The sequence below is a fragment of the Stegodyphus dumicola genome, chromosome 3, assembly GCF_044657685.1.
Source record: "Stegodyphus dumicola isolate Sdum_Otavi_A_Nest chromosome 3, ASM4465768v1".
Taxonomy (NCBI): Eukaryota; Metazoa; Arthropoda; class Arachnida; order Araneae; family Eresidae; genus Stegodyphus; species Stegodyphus dumicola.
Window position 1 is genome coordinate 133,947,077 of NC_140770.1, and position 15,404 is coordinate 133,962,480.

General features: G+C 33.9%; 1 protein-coding gene across 1 annotated transcript in view; it reads right to left on the bottom strand.

Moving 5' to 3' along the window:
• Nucleotides 1-15,404, bottom strand: part of Phlpp (PH domain leucine-rich repeat protein phosphatase) — a 143,620-nt gene that overhangs the window by 40,289 nt on the left and 87,927 nt on the right. The window contains exons 5-7 of the mRNA XM_085813333.1: nt 15,065-15,125; nt 14,772-14,867; nt 530-685 (exon numbers count right to left, since the gene is read on the bottom strand). Of these exons, the coding sequence (XP_085669459.1) occupies nt 530-685; nt 14,772-14,867; nt 15,065-15,125 (313 nt within the window). The remainder of the gene's footprint in view (nt 1-529; nt 686-14,771; nt 14,868-15,064; nt 15,126-15,404) is intronic.

Genomic DNA, 15,404 nt, shown 5'->3' on the forward strand with positions numbered 1-15,404 from the left:
AGAAATAAATGTACATAAATTGAACAGAGTGATATGCTGTGAATTTTAATTTTATAAACTCGTTAGGAGTCCAGGAAAATTTCAAAATATTGAAATTTCATGAAACAAATTGCTATTAAAAAGGCCTATAACATTTTCGTTAACAATGATTTTTTTCCTCATTATCTTTAAAATTTGTTCCATTATGTTGCATTAAAGGATATAGTTTAAAATACATAATTTGGTCATTTTTCTTCTCAATACTTTGCACTTGATAATGAGAAATATTAACCAAATGTATTTTGCTGGGTAAAAATGTTGTTCTACCGTTTACACTTTTAAAATTTGAAGTTTTCTCATTACATAATCATTTATAAAATTTATAAATACTGCAAGGCTAGTTATATTAACCTACATGCGTACTATCAACATAGTGCAGTTTATTAGATATATATTTAAAATAATGTTAAAATAAAAATTATTGAAATGATACAACGAAAAAAAAGTACTTGCTACAAGGAAAACAAAGCAAATAACAAGCTTAACTTACGAGGGAAATATTTTGAAAAAGTTTTCTGGAAGTTTTTCTATTTTGTTGTACTGAAGGCACAAGGACTTGATATGGCACTTGGAAAGGAATTCGGGGATCTCTGTTAAGAGATTATGATTCAGCTTTAAAACTTGAAGATCACAGTTGGTGAATAACCTATATGTGAAGAAACAATAATACTGTTAGTAATATCTGGACTGAAATTAATGATTAAAAATTAAATGATTAAAAATAATATAAAAAACTGGTGAAGGAATGAGTTTCGATAGCATTCTAGAAACACGTTTATACAAAAGAAGCTAAAGGAATAACTATTATTGAGTAATTTACATTACTTCACTTTTCTCGCGTCGGTAATTAATAATTTTATTACAATAATTATTAATATTTATATTTTAAAGCAATCATTTCATTAAGTATTATATAATGAATAAACGCAAGATGACAGGAACAGTTTTCATGCTATCTAGATTAAATGCTGAAGAGATCTAAATTCAACATTGACCATGATTATATTATCTGGATTATGCTAAAATACATGAGGTTTTCTGTTTAAAGGAAGGGATACCTTCGTGGAAGACATTTTAAAGAAACATCTCTCGTATTTGTGTCACGCACGAAAAACTACAAAAACTCTCATGCAGCCAGCCCATTCGCCGCTATTTGAACCCGGGGTGAACTACCAGTGTTCAATGATTTTATCGCTTCGGTACTGGCAAGCCGTTCATCAAGAAAGCGAATAAAATGTGCATATTAATTCATTACATTTAAAATTATCTTTTAACTCGAATGTAGTTTGAAGATCGTTCATTTACTACGGTTGATGGGTCCGAATTGTATGAAATATTTTAGTAGAATACACCATATCCATAAAGTCATTTTTTGGATTTTATTTTTATAATCGTTGATAATTACTGCTACAAAATGTTTTAAATGACTCAAGTATCCATATTTTGGCATTTTTAAATTTAAAAATTCAATTTTGATAAAACTACAATATCTAACTTTTTATACGGTGTACTGGTTATGATCCGGAGGTGCATGGCAGCTAATGCTGTAAGCAAAAGTTACATTTGTGAACTCATACGAACTGCCAAAAATACATCAATGTTCTTCAAGTGACTCAAGAACCATTTTTATTTAAATTAGTCGGTGATACAAACATGGACTATATCAAATTTCAGCAAGACCATGCCACAAATCGGCGACTTCAGTGCAATAGATTCTTCGTAACAATAGCGATGTTTTAAACTGGCCACTACAGCTCCCAGATCTTAACCCGAAAAGACATTTGAGGAGCTTTTAGACCGAAAGCTATGAAAATACTCAATAATATTGAAAGTTATCTTAAGAATCCCTTTGAGCACGTTTGGGCTGACGTAAATGTGAAAGAGCGTCGTAAGCGAGCTGTTAGTATGCCGAGTAAACTTGCTGATGTAATTAACGCTAAAGATGGAAATATCAGATATAAATATTATGAATAAATATTGTTCATATTCAAACATCAAATGCTTAATGTGTATTTATTTTAGAATTATTCAAAAACAAGTAAAGTATTATAGAATGCTTACTTCTTTTGGCCAATGCTGTAGTTTGAATTCAACATCTAATCAGCCTTATTTCCCTAAAAATAATTTATTATTAGCCCAAAAGGGCGTTTGCCCGATTCGGCTATTAGTTTCGAAACGGTTTTTGCGTCGTTCTCTATAAACGGTTGTATCACTTTTCATATTGTTGCCACCAAATATTATCGACCTGAATTATTTTTAAAGAAATTAAATAATGAAGAATCTGCGTGTCTGTTTGCATGCTCCTCTTATTGTGAAAATGTGACGGTAACTAAGGCCATCGAATTTTGAATATCGTAGTCTTGCACACGGAAGCCTGAAAATTTGCACCTGGAAGCCCGAATGTCGAGTTTCGAATTTAATATTTCATACTTTGTAAAACTTAAATGACTTTTTAATTACAAACTCAACGAAGTTGAAGGCGTGCAGTGGCAACACTACATACAATAAAATTTTTTTATCACCAACACGCAAGATTGTATATGGAAATTCTAATGAATGGAAATTCTTCAGCTTTTAAGTACTTTGTGATTTTGCTGTTGAACTGATCATATAAAACGTTAATAATGAAAGGACAATAAAACATTTTGCAAGCCAGCTTACTAAGAAATCTGAACATTGATATGATAAACTGAGATAGGACTGAAAAAAAAAGTAGAAAAATTTATTCTAACATTTAACACTGTATCGGTAATTCTAAACATATGTTGCTATGCTACTTTTAAAATTTTCAGTCCAAAGGGGCAATTTGCCTAGAAGAACTAATGATTTCGTTTTGGCATTTTGCGTTGATTCAATATAAACTTTGATTCACTTTTCATATCGTTACAACCAAATATTCGAGCCCTGTATTATATTAAAATAAATTAAATAATGAAAAATCTGCATAAATGTATGTATCTTTCTCGCATTGTGTTCAAACAACGATAGAGCCATCTAATTTCGAATAACATACGTTTCCACCCGAATATGGACATCTGGAAGCCCGAATTTGGAATTTGTTTTATCTATTTCATATTTTGTAAAACTTAACGAATTTCTGATTAACAAACTCGACGATTTCAAAGCGAGCAATGGCAACACTACACAAGAAAAAAAATAATAACATTTTTATCTGCAGCGCGAGAAACTATGTATCGGAAATCCTAAAGATATGCTCATTTAAAAATTATTTTGGGATGTTGCTGTTGAACTGAATTTTATCATTTAAGTGCGAAGAACATCATATTTAATAAATTAAGGTAACACAGATAAGGTTAAAAAAACGCCCTTTTGGGCGTAATGTAAAATCTAAAAGCTTTCAGATTTTTTTTTTCTTTTGTAAGTGCGAACACATATACATGGTGTAAGTGCGAAGAAAATGATGCTTAACAATAAAGCTAAAAAGACGAAAGAAATTAAGTTAGCAGGAGTAAGTTGCAAAAGCAGACTGAGAGACTGCGAGTTACAAGTCTTCAGTTTCGAGCTCAGCAAGAGGGTAAAAAACGTTAACCTTAACGAAGCCTTTTGTCCGCACAAAACTTCCTCTCTCTTTTAACTCTCTCCCTCTCTCTCTCTCTCCTCTTTTTTTTTTATTCTGGTATTTTTCAGCTAGAATAAAATTTACATGAAGTAAATCTGAGCATCAGTTTATTTCCGTAATATCTATAAAATTTCTCTCAGAATGGATACACATTTACGACGCTTTCCTACGAACACCAGGCTTCGCAAAGATATTCATCTTTTTCAATAATTCTGGCAACATGTGAGGGTCAGGAACCCTTGCCAATCATTCTTGCGCTTCGTACTCATCTCTTGATGACTATTCACACTAAAGCGTGAAAACTGACTGTGCTTTTATTTTTCGCGAATAAGCGAGTGGAACAACACGTGCCAGTGCATATCCACCTGCTTGTTCTACGAGCTGTTTCTAACTTACGCCTCACAGCGGCTGTTCGCGCATGGGAAGATAATGAAATGGATTTAATTGCATTTCCGATTTATTTAAGGCAGATTGTTTTCAACGAAAAAAAAACAAAAAAATAATTATCTGGTTGCCGAAACAGAGTATCGATTTAGTGCATTTGGACTAATAATACTGAAAATGAATGGTAGTTTAAGTCAAGACAATTTCAATTACAGCCCATCGAAACCAGGTTCCGGTGTTTCTTATTTTTTTAAATTCTTGCTATTAACTCACACTCTTCCTATATCTTATTCAAATTTTCAATCGTTAATGGAATACTTTTTATTTATAAACTCAAGTTCAAATACATTTTTTAAACTTGTAGTGGATGGCACTTGATGTTAATACATTTTATTCACATATTAAAAATTAATTTTTTTTTATTTTAAAATTTTTTATTTGTATTTTTAATTTCTTTTTTGTGTTTTTAAAATTTTTCTTTGTTGACTTGAGTAGGAATTGACTTTTAATTTTTTTATTTAATTAATTATTAATTAATTAAATTTCAGTCGTAAATAAAATACCTTTTATTCATCCACTCAAGTTCAAATACATTTTTTTAAACTTGTAGTGGATGACACTTGATGTTAATACGATGTTTTACATATTAAAAATTTTTTTAATTTTAAATTTCTCTACAAAATTTGTAAAATTTTTAATATGTAAAAAATTATAGTAACATCAAGTGTATCCAGTATTAAAAATTTTTTAATTTAAATTTTTTATTTAAAAAATTTTTCTTTGTTGACCCAAGTAAGAATTGACTTTAATTTTTTTTTTTTTTTTTTATATTACTTGTTTAGGTGCAGCCTACTGGAGTCTTAAGTAAGATGAACTAAAATATCTTATTTGATAATCAACTCGTTGTATAAGTAGAAAATACTGTTATTAATGCAACGTTTTATTTTAGCAGTTTGGAAAACTGACATTATACTTTAGATACTTTAGAAATACGCTCCAGTAATATTATGAACCATGTTAATTTATTTAGGCTATTCTATGTGTAGTCTTAGATTACGTTATCAATGTGTGAATTTAATTGTCTGTTATGTTAATTAAAATATCGGCAAGTAGAGGACGTTTCGCCAGTTCTGCTTAACTTTAGATTAAATAAGCCTATTCTGTTCAACTTTAAAGTAAATGAGAAAGTTATTTTAACCTTTAGTGCTTTGTGACTTGTTTAAGAAGTAGTGATTACCACCCTGCTATTAGTCTAATAGGATGGGTAGGACTTTAGCTTCCAGTTACAAAGAAACACTAAAATCAAAATAATTCGTTTGGAGAAAAAGAGAGAAATATGGCATTACTTAACTTTTTTAAAATTTCTCTACAAATAATTTTTAAGTTTTTAAAAGTGTAGTTAGACTGTTTTTAGGATACGCTTATTCCAGTTATCGAATCCCACGAAGTTTGAGAAAAATTAAATATTCTAAAACTCGAATTTTTGTTTTATTTTGCGAGCGGGGATCTTCAAATCGTTTGAATGATCGTTTTGCAGATTTCTTTGCTCCTGATGCAGAGGGACTTTGTTTGCCCTTGAAATCGATAGCGCTTCTAAGCTAAAAATCTAAGTCTAATACAGGTTGTCGCTTCACTTTTACGTTTGAATGATAACCTAAAAATCGTTAAATCCTTTAATTCAGTTTTTAAAAGAATAGTTTTGCTGACGTTCGATAAGGTTGTGCAAATATATTTTTGAAAAATGAAGCATTTGTGTGTGCCTTCGTCATACTATGGAAACAACAGCCATAAAATTCTAAACGCACCTGCACACAAACATATTGATATAAAGCTGGAATTCTGAAATTTTAGTTTGATTTCTTAGTCTTCTTCAAACTTAATGAATTTTTAATTAACATATCAGGTTCAATGTTCCGTCTTACTTTCTTTGGGAACATGCAGGGACCTGACTCGGAACAGGGAGCTTACTAAAGCTATGTTCAATAACTGTGGGAAGTAGACAAGACACACAGGAAGGGTATACGAAACCCTTTATTTCTCACTCTTTACAATAATTTCCGTACTTCGGAATACAGAGACCAACTACTTGTGGTCTGAACGTAAGAATATAAAAATATTTAACTAAACTCTAACTTAACTTTGGAATAATAAATGTGGAAGATTGGCCTTATATTAACAGGAAGCCGTATGTAGTACAGAGAACTGTTAACACTACAATACGTTTAAAATTATCAAGAGGATTAAACCTCTGGCCTGGAAGGCAACCAGCAACTGAGTAAAACTTCTAAGGTAAGCGGCCTGCTTCGACTAACTCCTTCCTCTCTCTCGCTTGGCAAAAAGCCACAACTTAAGTACTTGGCGTTCGCCAGAAAAATTTTCCATAAATAAGTTAACGCTTTTAATTCTGGCCGGAAGTAGAAAATAAGAAGTGATAGTAAAGATTTAAAATAAAAATAAACGTTAGTAAAACTTAAGATCCTTACATACTTCCCGCCAGAGTTAATTAGTTTGAAATTGAGGTCTAAAACGACCTTGTTGAAAACTTTTAGCTCTAGAATCTAACGCGAGGCCAATCCTTTACAAACATTTCTCACTAGAAACTAGAAATTTTAAAAAAAAATTGTTTTTACAATAGCAGCTCCATGGACACCCAATTTTTCATCTGTACTGCATCTAAACAGGAGCTTTTATTCAAATCTGATTACTTCCAGAGATCTGGAAGGAAAACTAGTTTAATGAAATGTTACACAATGAAATGGCAAGTAACATGTATATTTATATTTCTCTTAAAATTCTTATTTCATTCATGACTACTTTAATTATCTCTCCCCGTGCTCTCTGACATGTGTTGTAAAAGAACACCAAACACGAATGTGTTTATGTATACGTGTTCAACACTGCCTCCTACAATCAAAACACTAACGTGTTAAAATTCAACATAACCAGACCTCGTAACATACCCTATCTTCAACTCTAAACCCTGAGGTACTATTCTGAAAGTGGCTAACTCTGAAGTGTAGCGTCAGAGAGCCTAACTACATTCATTCAACCTTTAACACATATTCACCATAATTTGGTCTTTTTACAGTCACACGAATAAAAAAAAAATTTTTTTGGCATTACTTTCACTTTTACCATATCACAGTATTTCTTAATATTTAAAATAACAGTTCACATTGTATATAAGAACATATTAACATGCCGTTAATTTTACGCATTTTAAAACATACATTAGTAGTACATTGTTAACTTCTATTCTTTTCCAAGCAAGTGCCAATTCTTCTACATTGAAATACTACATTTCAAAAAGTCTTTCAGACTAAAACTTCTTTCTTGCCAGAATGTTTTAAATAAAATTTATACAATAACTTTTACAATATTTAAGTATTTACACATTCCTATTATACATCAACTTTAGTTTTACGCGCGAGTAATTGAAAAACATAATACCAAAATCGGTGACAACTCATTTCTCGCCTTTTTGGCGATAAAGGTAGACCTCACATGAGGTAAAACTTCTTAAAATCTGCCACTTGCAGTGAGAATGAAAGATTAACTTAAGTTTGCAAAGTAACATAAAATTTTACTTATCTTTGTGATATTCGGACATTCTTTTCTGAGCCCAGTCCTGGAAGGTAGCGCAGATTCTCGTTTGATTTATCCTCCTTCTTGTGCGGGCTCGCCCTTCAGAGCCTTCCTCTAGAAGCTTTCTTTTTTCTCCAGTTCGGTCACACTTGAATACCTTCTTTTTCGCCTCTGCCTGTGGTCTTGGCCGTTTGATGGCAGCTGGTCTTGGCGGAACCGGGACACTTTCGCGTTCCTGCTTGGACCTCGTTACTGGACGTTCAAATTTTCCTTGTATCTTTTCCTCCGCCGCTGGTGGCCCTTCCGCAGTTCGGCGACATTTGCTGCGGAGAGTCCTGTCCGATGAGTTGATCTTCCGTTCGGGAGTGGGTTATAGTTGCCGTTATTTCTCCTGGCCTTCTTTGCATTTGTCTTACTTCTTCCTTCTTCATTCTGGGGGTGTTCGTGAGCTCTCTTTTCTGGACGGTGGAACGGCTTCTTTTTCTTGTTACCTTCAATTTTCCAACGGGGAAACTTTCTTTTCAATTGCTCCTGCCTCCTAATGGCTTGTCCTTGTGCTTGACGTTGTTCCACCTCTGGAGCTTGTGCCTGCCGTGTCTGCCGTGCCGGATCCTGCAAAAGATCTTTAAAAATTTGCATTTTATTACGATCATAGTAGGGTTTTATTTGATCAATGTTTGCGGAGCAGGTTTCACCATTTCTGGCTTTTAACACCACTACAGCGTGAGTTATTTTTTCTATGACATATGGTCCTTCAAATCGTGGAAAAAATTTGGCAGTTTTATCTTCTGGTGCTGAAGAAAGTGAATGCTTAATTTTTAACACTTCATCCCCTACTTTATAAGTTACTCCCGTCGTTTCATGTCATAATAAAGCTTCTGTTTTCTCTGTGCTACTTCTTTTTTGCTTCTTTAATTAATTTTTCTATATCACCCATTTTAAATTCTGAGGCTCTTTGTTGCACCTAAAATAAATTATCTTACGGCGTTATAATCTTTCTGCCTAAAAATAACTCAGCAGGAGTTTTGCCCGTTGTATCATGTTTTGCGGTCCTAAGGGCGAAAGCAAATTCATTGACATAGTTATCCAAGCTTTTATGAAAATTTTTAACATAACTACGGATAATTTTCACTATATTTCTATTGACCCGTTCCGCTATATTTGATTGCGGCCGATACGGGACCATTTTTAAATGACGTATGCCCAGTTTTTGGCACATGTCTTCAAATACATTACTTACAAATTGAGGACCATTATCCGATATAACTTTTAGGGGCGCCCCGTATTTTAAAATATATTTATTTAAAATAGAATCAGTAACTAATTTCGCGGAGGCTCGTTTTAAGGGAACAATTTCGGTCCACTTACTAAAATGTTCAACCATAACAAGGAGACAGCGACTTTATTTAACTGACTTTTTGGGAAAGGGCCCAATAAATCGATGCCAATTATTTCATTTGGAAATTCGGATTTAATACTATTTAGAAACCCGGCCGGGCGGAAATTAATATAATTAACTGCTTGACATGTTGGGCAGGACTGGACATACGCCCTTCTTAACTTTTGCAGTTCAGGAAAATAGACTGCCTCGCGTACGCGTTGTATAGTTTTTCGAATACCAGCATGAGAAGCTAAAGGGCTGTCATGCAACTCCTGCAGGATATTTAATCTAAGACTAGCTGGGATAACAGGTAGAAATTCGTTGTTGGAATTCGTAGTTTTTGTATAAAATAATAGACCATCTATTAGTTCGTAATATTATTAGGCCGCCCTATTTCTTATCGCCACAATATCTTGGTGGCTAAAATTTTCAGGATCCTTTAAATACTCATAAATGCTTCCAAACTCATCCTTACCTAGTTCGGTTATTACAGTTTCTAGGGAATTTATTGTACATGCTGTGAGCATTGCCACCTTTACAGTATTACCTTCTTCATCTATTTTAATTCTGGATAGTGCATCTGCTACGATATTTTCCTTTCCGGGGGCATGCTTGATTACTAGATTATATTCTTGTAGCTTGAGTGCCCATCTTATTAACCTTGGGGATAAGTTTTTCCCTGAGTACAATCTAGTTACCGCCGCATGATCAGAGTACACTGTTATTGGCGCCTTTCCAAAATAGACTCGAAACGTTTGCACTGCTAACAGAACTGCAAGTGCCTCTCTCTCGGTCGCGGAATAGTTTCTTTGTGTTTGATTTAAAGTTCGGCTAAAAAATGCCACGGGCTGCTGATTTTGTGAAAGTACCGCTCTTACCGCATAATCCGAAGCATCAGCTGAAATTTCTAAATTCTCATCCTTTTCAGGAAATTTCAACACAGGGGCTTGCGTTAATGCTTGCTTTAATTTTTTGAACGCACTATTGGCTTCGGCCGTCCACGAGAATCTTGCCTTTTTCCTTTTTAATTTTAACAATGGTTCAGCAATAGCTGCAAAATCTTTTATAAAGGACCTATAATATGAACAAAGTCCTAGAAAAGAAGAGAGCTTCTTCGCCGTGTTTGGAGTCGGATACTTTTGTACAGCAATTATTGTTGATTCGTCTGTCTCGATTCCTTTCTGAGATATTTTGTAACTTAAATATTTTAATTCAGGGGCTGCAAATTTGCACTTTTCGACATTAACTTTTAGACCGGCCTCATTTAATAAAGAAAACACCTGTGTTAAATCCTGTACATGTTGGTCGAGATTATCACTAGTAATGATATGGTCTAAATAGATAAATGTGGACTTAACACAATGAAGAACAGGCCTTAACACAATGTCCATACATCGCTGAAATGTTGCCCGTGCCCCTGAAAGGTCAAACGGCATACGCAGAAATGCATAAGTGCCAGACTTGGTTATAAAAGCAGTCTTAGGCACGTCCTCAGGCCTAACCCCTATTTGAAAATAACCGGTCGTTAAGTCTAAAGTAGTCATATATTTGGTGGATGTTATGTTCCTTAGAATTTCTTCAATAATAGGTAACGGATATATCGGATATTTAATTATGGAGTTTAATTTACGGTAGTCAATTGCGAATCTCCACCTTTTTGGATGTGTCAAAGGATAGTCATTATTTTTCTTACATAAAACCAGCGGGCTAGCATAACTACTTGAGATGGGCGTTATGATCTTTTTACGTAGCATATCGGTGATATGCCATTCTATAATTTTTCCTTATTCTTATCATACCGGTATGCTTTGTGGCGAACTGGCATTGAATCTCCGGTGTCAATACTATGGTTAGTAATTTGAGTAAATCCTGAAATATCACTAAATAACGAAGCAAATTCACTTACCACTTGTCGGATTCTTCGTTGCTATTCATTAGGCAGGTGGTCAAGGTTTAACATCGGCGGTTCAGCCTTTTCTTCTCGAACTGGTTGCATCGTCAGCTTAAGGGACGCTTCATTAAAATCCAGCGTTGCTTGTGCCTCTGAAAGAAAATCTATTCCTAAGATAATATGTGCTTGCAGATTCTTTACTATGAAAAACATAACCTTTACTTGTTCGTCCTTGATACGGACATACAGCGATAATTTACCTATACACTTACATTTTTCTCCTTGCGCCGCTAACACTGTCGTATTATCCGAATTATATATGCGGTATTTCCGAAAATACTTCCTAAAAAAATCTTCTGCCACACAGGAACACTGCGCGCCTGTATCCAGGAGTGCGGTGGCTGGGATATTATTCACCAACACTTCAATCTTCGGAAGAGTCAAATTTTTCACCATTACGGTATTTAACTTGAAGGAAGAGGGGTTTTCTTGGCCTTCGGATTTCCGCACCCTCCCGTCAGCAGAAATCCGTTTTAGTTTAAATCATTTTTCATTTCCATTCTTTCCTTCTTTTTCCACTAGCCTTGAGACTTTTTTCCTGGATTGCTATTGAACTGTCGACGTTCGCCGGCTGTTTTTGAATGCTCGGGTTTCCTTGCCCACTGATCTGCTTTGCTTCCGTAGCCGTGTGCTTGACTTTGCTGTGGTCTTGGCGCACCAAATTGGTTTCGTTGTTGATATTGGCGCCTTCTTTCAATGTCCGCCGTTCTTCTACTTTCAAACTGGATTGCTAGCTCAAATAATTTTTCCAGTGTAGTCGGATTCCTTAATTCAATAAAGTCTTGCACTTGGGGAAGTAACCTCGGCAAAATCACTTGAATTATCTCAGGATCCGGACGGTTTCCATACAAGAGTTTGAAGACGTGAATTTTTCTTCAAATAAAGCTTGAGAGATTTTCGATTCTTTGCTGATATATGCTGAAAAGTTCCGTTTCTAATTTCGCACGATCCCTTACGACAGGGAAGGCTTTTACTAGGGCAGTCTTGAAATTCTCGTAAGTATAGGTGGGACTTCCTGCTTGACCCAAGAGACTTCTGCCTATACATTTGAACCAGTTAAGCGCTTGGCCCCTCAAAGCGCTGGTAGCTAAGGTAACTTTTCGAAACTCGTGCACGGGGTAGAGCATGAAGTGGTCATTCAATTTTTCCAAAAAACTGGTTACCGGTGAGTTTCCATTAAATGTTGCTTCTGGTTTTCTCGAAGCGCGCATGGTCTGGACGACGTAACCAAATCCTTCCAGGGCGGCAGCTGGCATTTCTGGATTCTGAGCCGCTTCTGCAGGCAGCACAGGTTCTTCTTGAAACTGGGCCATGGTTATTCTTCTTCGTTGGGCGCCATTATCAGGTTCAATGTCCGTCTTACTTTCTTTGGGAACATGCAGGGACCTGACTCGGAACAGGGTGCTTACTAAAGCTATGTTCAATAACTGTGGGAAGTAGACAAGATACACAAGAAGGGTATACAAAACCCTTTATTTTTCACTCTTTACAATAATTTCCGTACTTCGGAATACAGAGACCAACTACTTGTGGTCTGAACGTAAGAATATAAAACCATAACTAAACTCTAACTTAAATTTGGAATAATAAACGTGGAAGATTGGCCTTATATTAACAGGAAGCCGTATGTAGTACAGAGAACTGTTAACACTACAATACGTTTAAAATTATCAAGAGGATTAAACCTCTGGCCTGGAAGGCAACCAGCAACTGAGTAAAACTTCTAAGGTAAGCGGCCTGCTTCGACTAACTCCTTCCTCTCTCTGGCTTGGCAAAAAGCCACAACTTAAGTACTTGGCGTTCGCCAGACAAACTTTGCATAAATACGTTAACGCTTATAATTCTGGCCGGAAGTAGAAAATAAGAAGTGATAGTAAAGATTTAAAATAAAATAAACGCTAGTAAAACTTAAGTACTCTTAACTCCCACGCGCCAGCGTATAGCCATTTGGAAAAGAGTAAATCTAATCAACAAATTGAGTGATTTAAAAGCATTTCCACTGATCGAAATAAAATAATTTTATTAAATATTTTTAGATAATTACGAAAACTGGATCACGTAAAATTACATTAACTGGGCTCACTAAAATCATTATATACTTTACTTTCTTTATATAATAACTATTTTTAGTCTGGCAGAGCAAGCGGTTATTTAAGAAAAAGGGGAGGACACAGTTGTTGCTGTTTCATTAGACCTCGTTCAGAATATTCATCTGCATTTGAAATAATCTTCTTTGCTCTACGATGCTTTAATTTTAAAAGCTTCTGAAAAAAATGTAAAAAAATCTGAACTGTTAGTCAAATATTTTTTGTCAAACTGCATTGAGGATACGAACCTCGATTATCTAGAGTTTTGGTATCATTTAGTAAACATCATTTCTGTTTTCTTAATAAACAAAGCTGCGTTTTTGAAACTGCATTCTTCACTTCTTTCTCACCAAACGCAGATCTCACATTTTCCTTCATTTAAAACATTTAAGAGAAGCTTATTCTTTTATTATTATTATTGCATAAAAATTTATTAGAAATCGGTTTGGAGATAATTTAAATTTCTTCCCATCCCTAAACGCTTTATTTTCAGTTTTAATAATTTGCAATCGTATTTAATTTCAGTTGAAACCTTAGATTCAACTACAATGCGGCTAAGAGCTTCCGAATACATGGGCAAAACCTAAGGCAGGTATCTTATAATTTATGCTTTAGCATTCTACAGTTCAACTGCCATTAGGTACGGAGTAGGCACACCCTATTATGTAGGTAATAAAAAGTGATCCAAAATAATCATCAAGCATATTTTTGCAGATTTATAAACAAGTTTTTTTTTAATTGCGAGATTAAATTTCTAGAATCGTAGAAATCTTTAATTCCAGTTTATCAAGAATCTTGTGTCATATTTTAATACAAAAAGAAAAAAAAATGTAGAAGGTTTCAGATTTTAAATTACATCCAAAGAGGTGTTTTTTTTAACATTTTGTGTGTTCCTTTATTTATTAAATATCATGTTCTTCGCACTTAAGCAATAAAATCCAGTTCAAGAGCAATATTACAAAATAATTTTAAATTGAGCATATCCTTAGAATTTTCGATACACAGTCTCGCGCGCTGGAGATAAAAATGTTTTTTCTGTACAACTTTGCCATCGCTCGCTTTGAAATCCTTGAGTTTCTTAATCAAAATTTTGTTAAAAATATGAAATCGATAATAAAACAAATTCCAATTTCAAATTTGGACTTCCAGATGCCCATATTCACAGGAGAATTACGTCATTCATAATTGGATGGCTCTAGGTACCGTTGTTTTATCACAATATGACAAACATACATATATTTATGCAGATTCTTCATTATTTAATTTCTTCAAATATAATACAGGGCGATAATATTTGATGGCAACAATTAGAAAAGTGAAACCACGCTTGTAGTGAATTAGCGCAAGAATGCCAAAACGAAATCAATAGTCCTTCTGGGCAAATTGCCCCTTTGGACTAATAATATGTAAAAATTTAACTGATTCTAATTCCTACACTTACGTATATGAATTATGAGCCTGAGATGACTACTTTTATTTTATTCAGATAAATTATAGCTATGATGCGGCATCTGATAGTCAGGCGTTTTGATAGTACGCAATTTTTCCTCGTCATCTCTTGTTCCCGACATTCCCACACAGTTTCAGCCACAATGTTTCATATGCAAATAACATACTATAGGTGAAAACCCAACGATCCCAAGCATCCTGAGTCTCTTAGAATCTGAATTATCACAGTTAAGGAAACTTCATTACTATATACCCTCTCCATGGTTTTTCAAAACGCTGAAATTATTTTTAAATTAGAAAAATTGTGTTACTTACTCTTTAGAAATAGATAATATCCGATTATGATGAATGGAAAAGTGTGACACAGATTTTGCTTCAACTATCCACTCCGGAAGCGATGAAAAAGCATTACTAGAAGACAAAAGAAGAGGTTGAATGATTGAAATATGTGCTTATACACGCAGCTGTAAAATTCTATTAATAATTTAACCGATAAATTTCATTTTAAAACGCAATAATAATCAAGCAATATTCTTCTTAAGAAAACAAAATTTTATAGCAGTTTCTTTTAACAAAATAGAAAAAATATATTTTGAAAGTAAACTTACTGAGATAAATTTAATGATTCCAGATTTAAGGGCAACTGCTTGCATAAAACAGTTTCTAAATCTGAAAAAAAAAATAGGTAAAAGATTAAATTGATAAAATCTCCAGAAAGAAAATTTAATAAGATCAGAATTTTGTGAGGTAACACACCGTGAATATATTCATAAGGAGTTTTAGTAACTCCAACATTTTTGAAAGCAATGCTGAAAAATAAATAATTCAATTTTTTATTGCCAAATTCTTTTACTTTATCGTAAAATAGTGATGCAAATTCATATGAGTATTTGGGTGCATTTGATTTTATTGTTATTCTTGTATATTTTTACAATATTTTGTATTGCT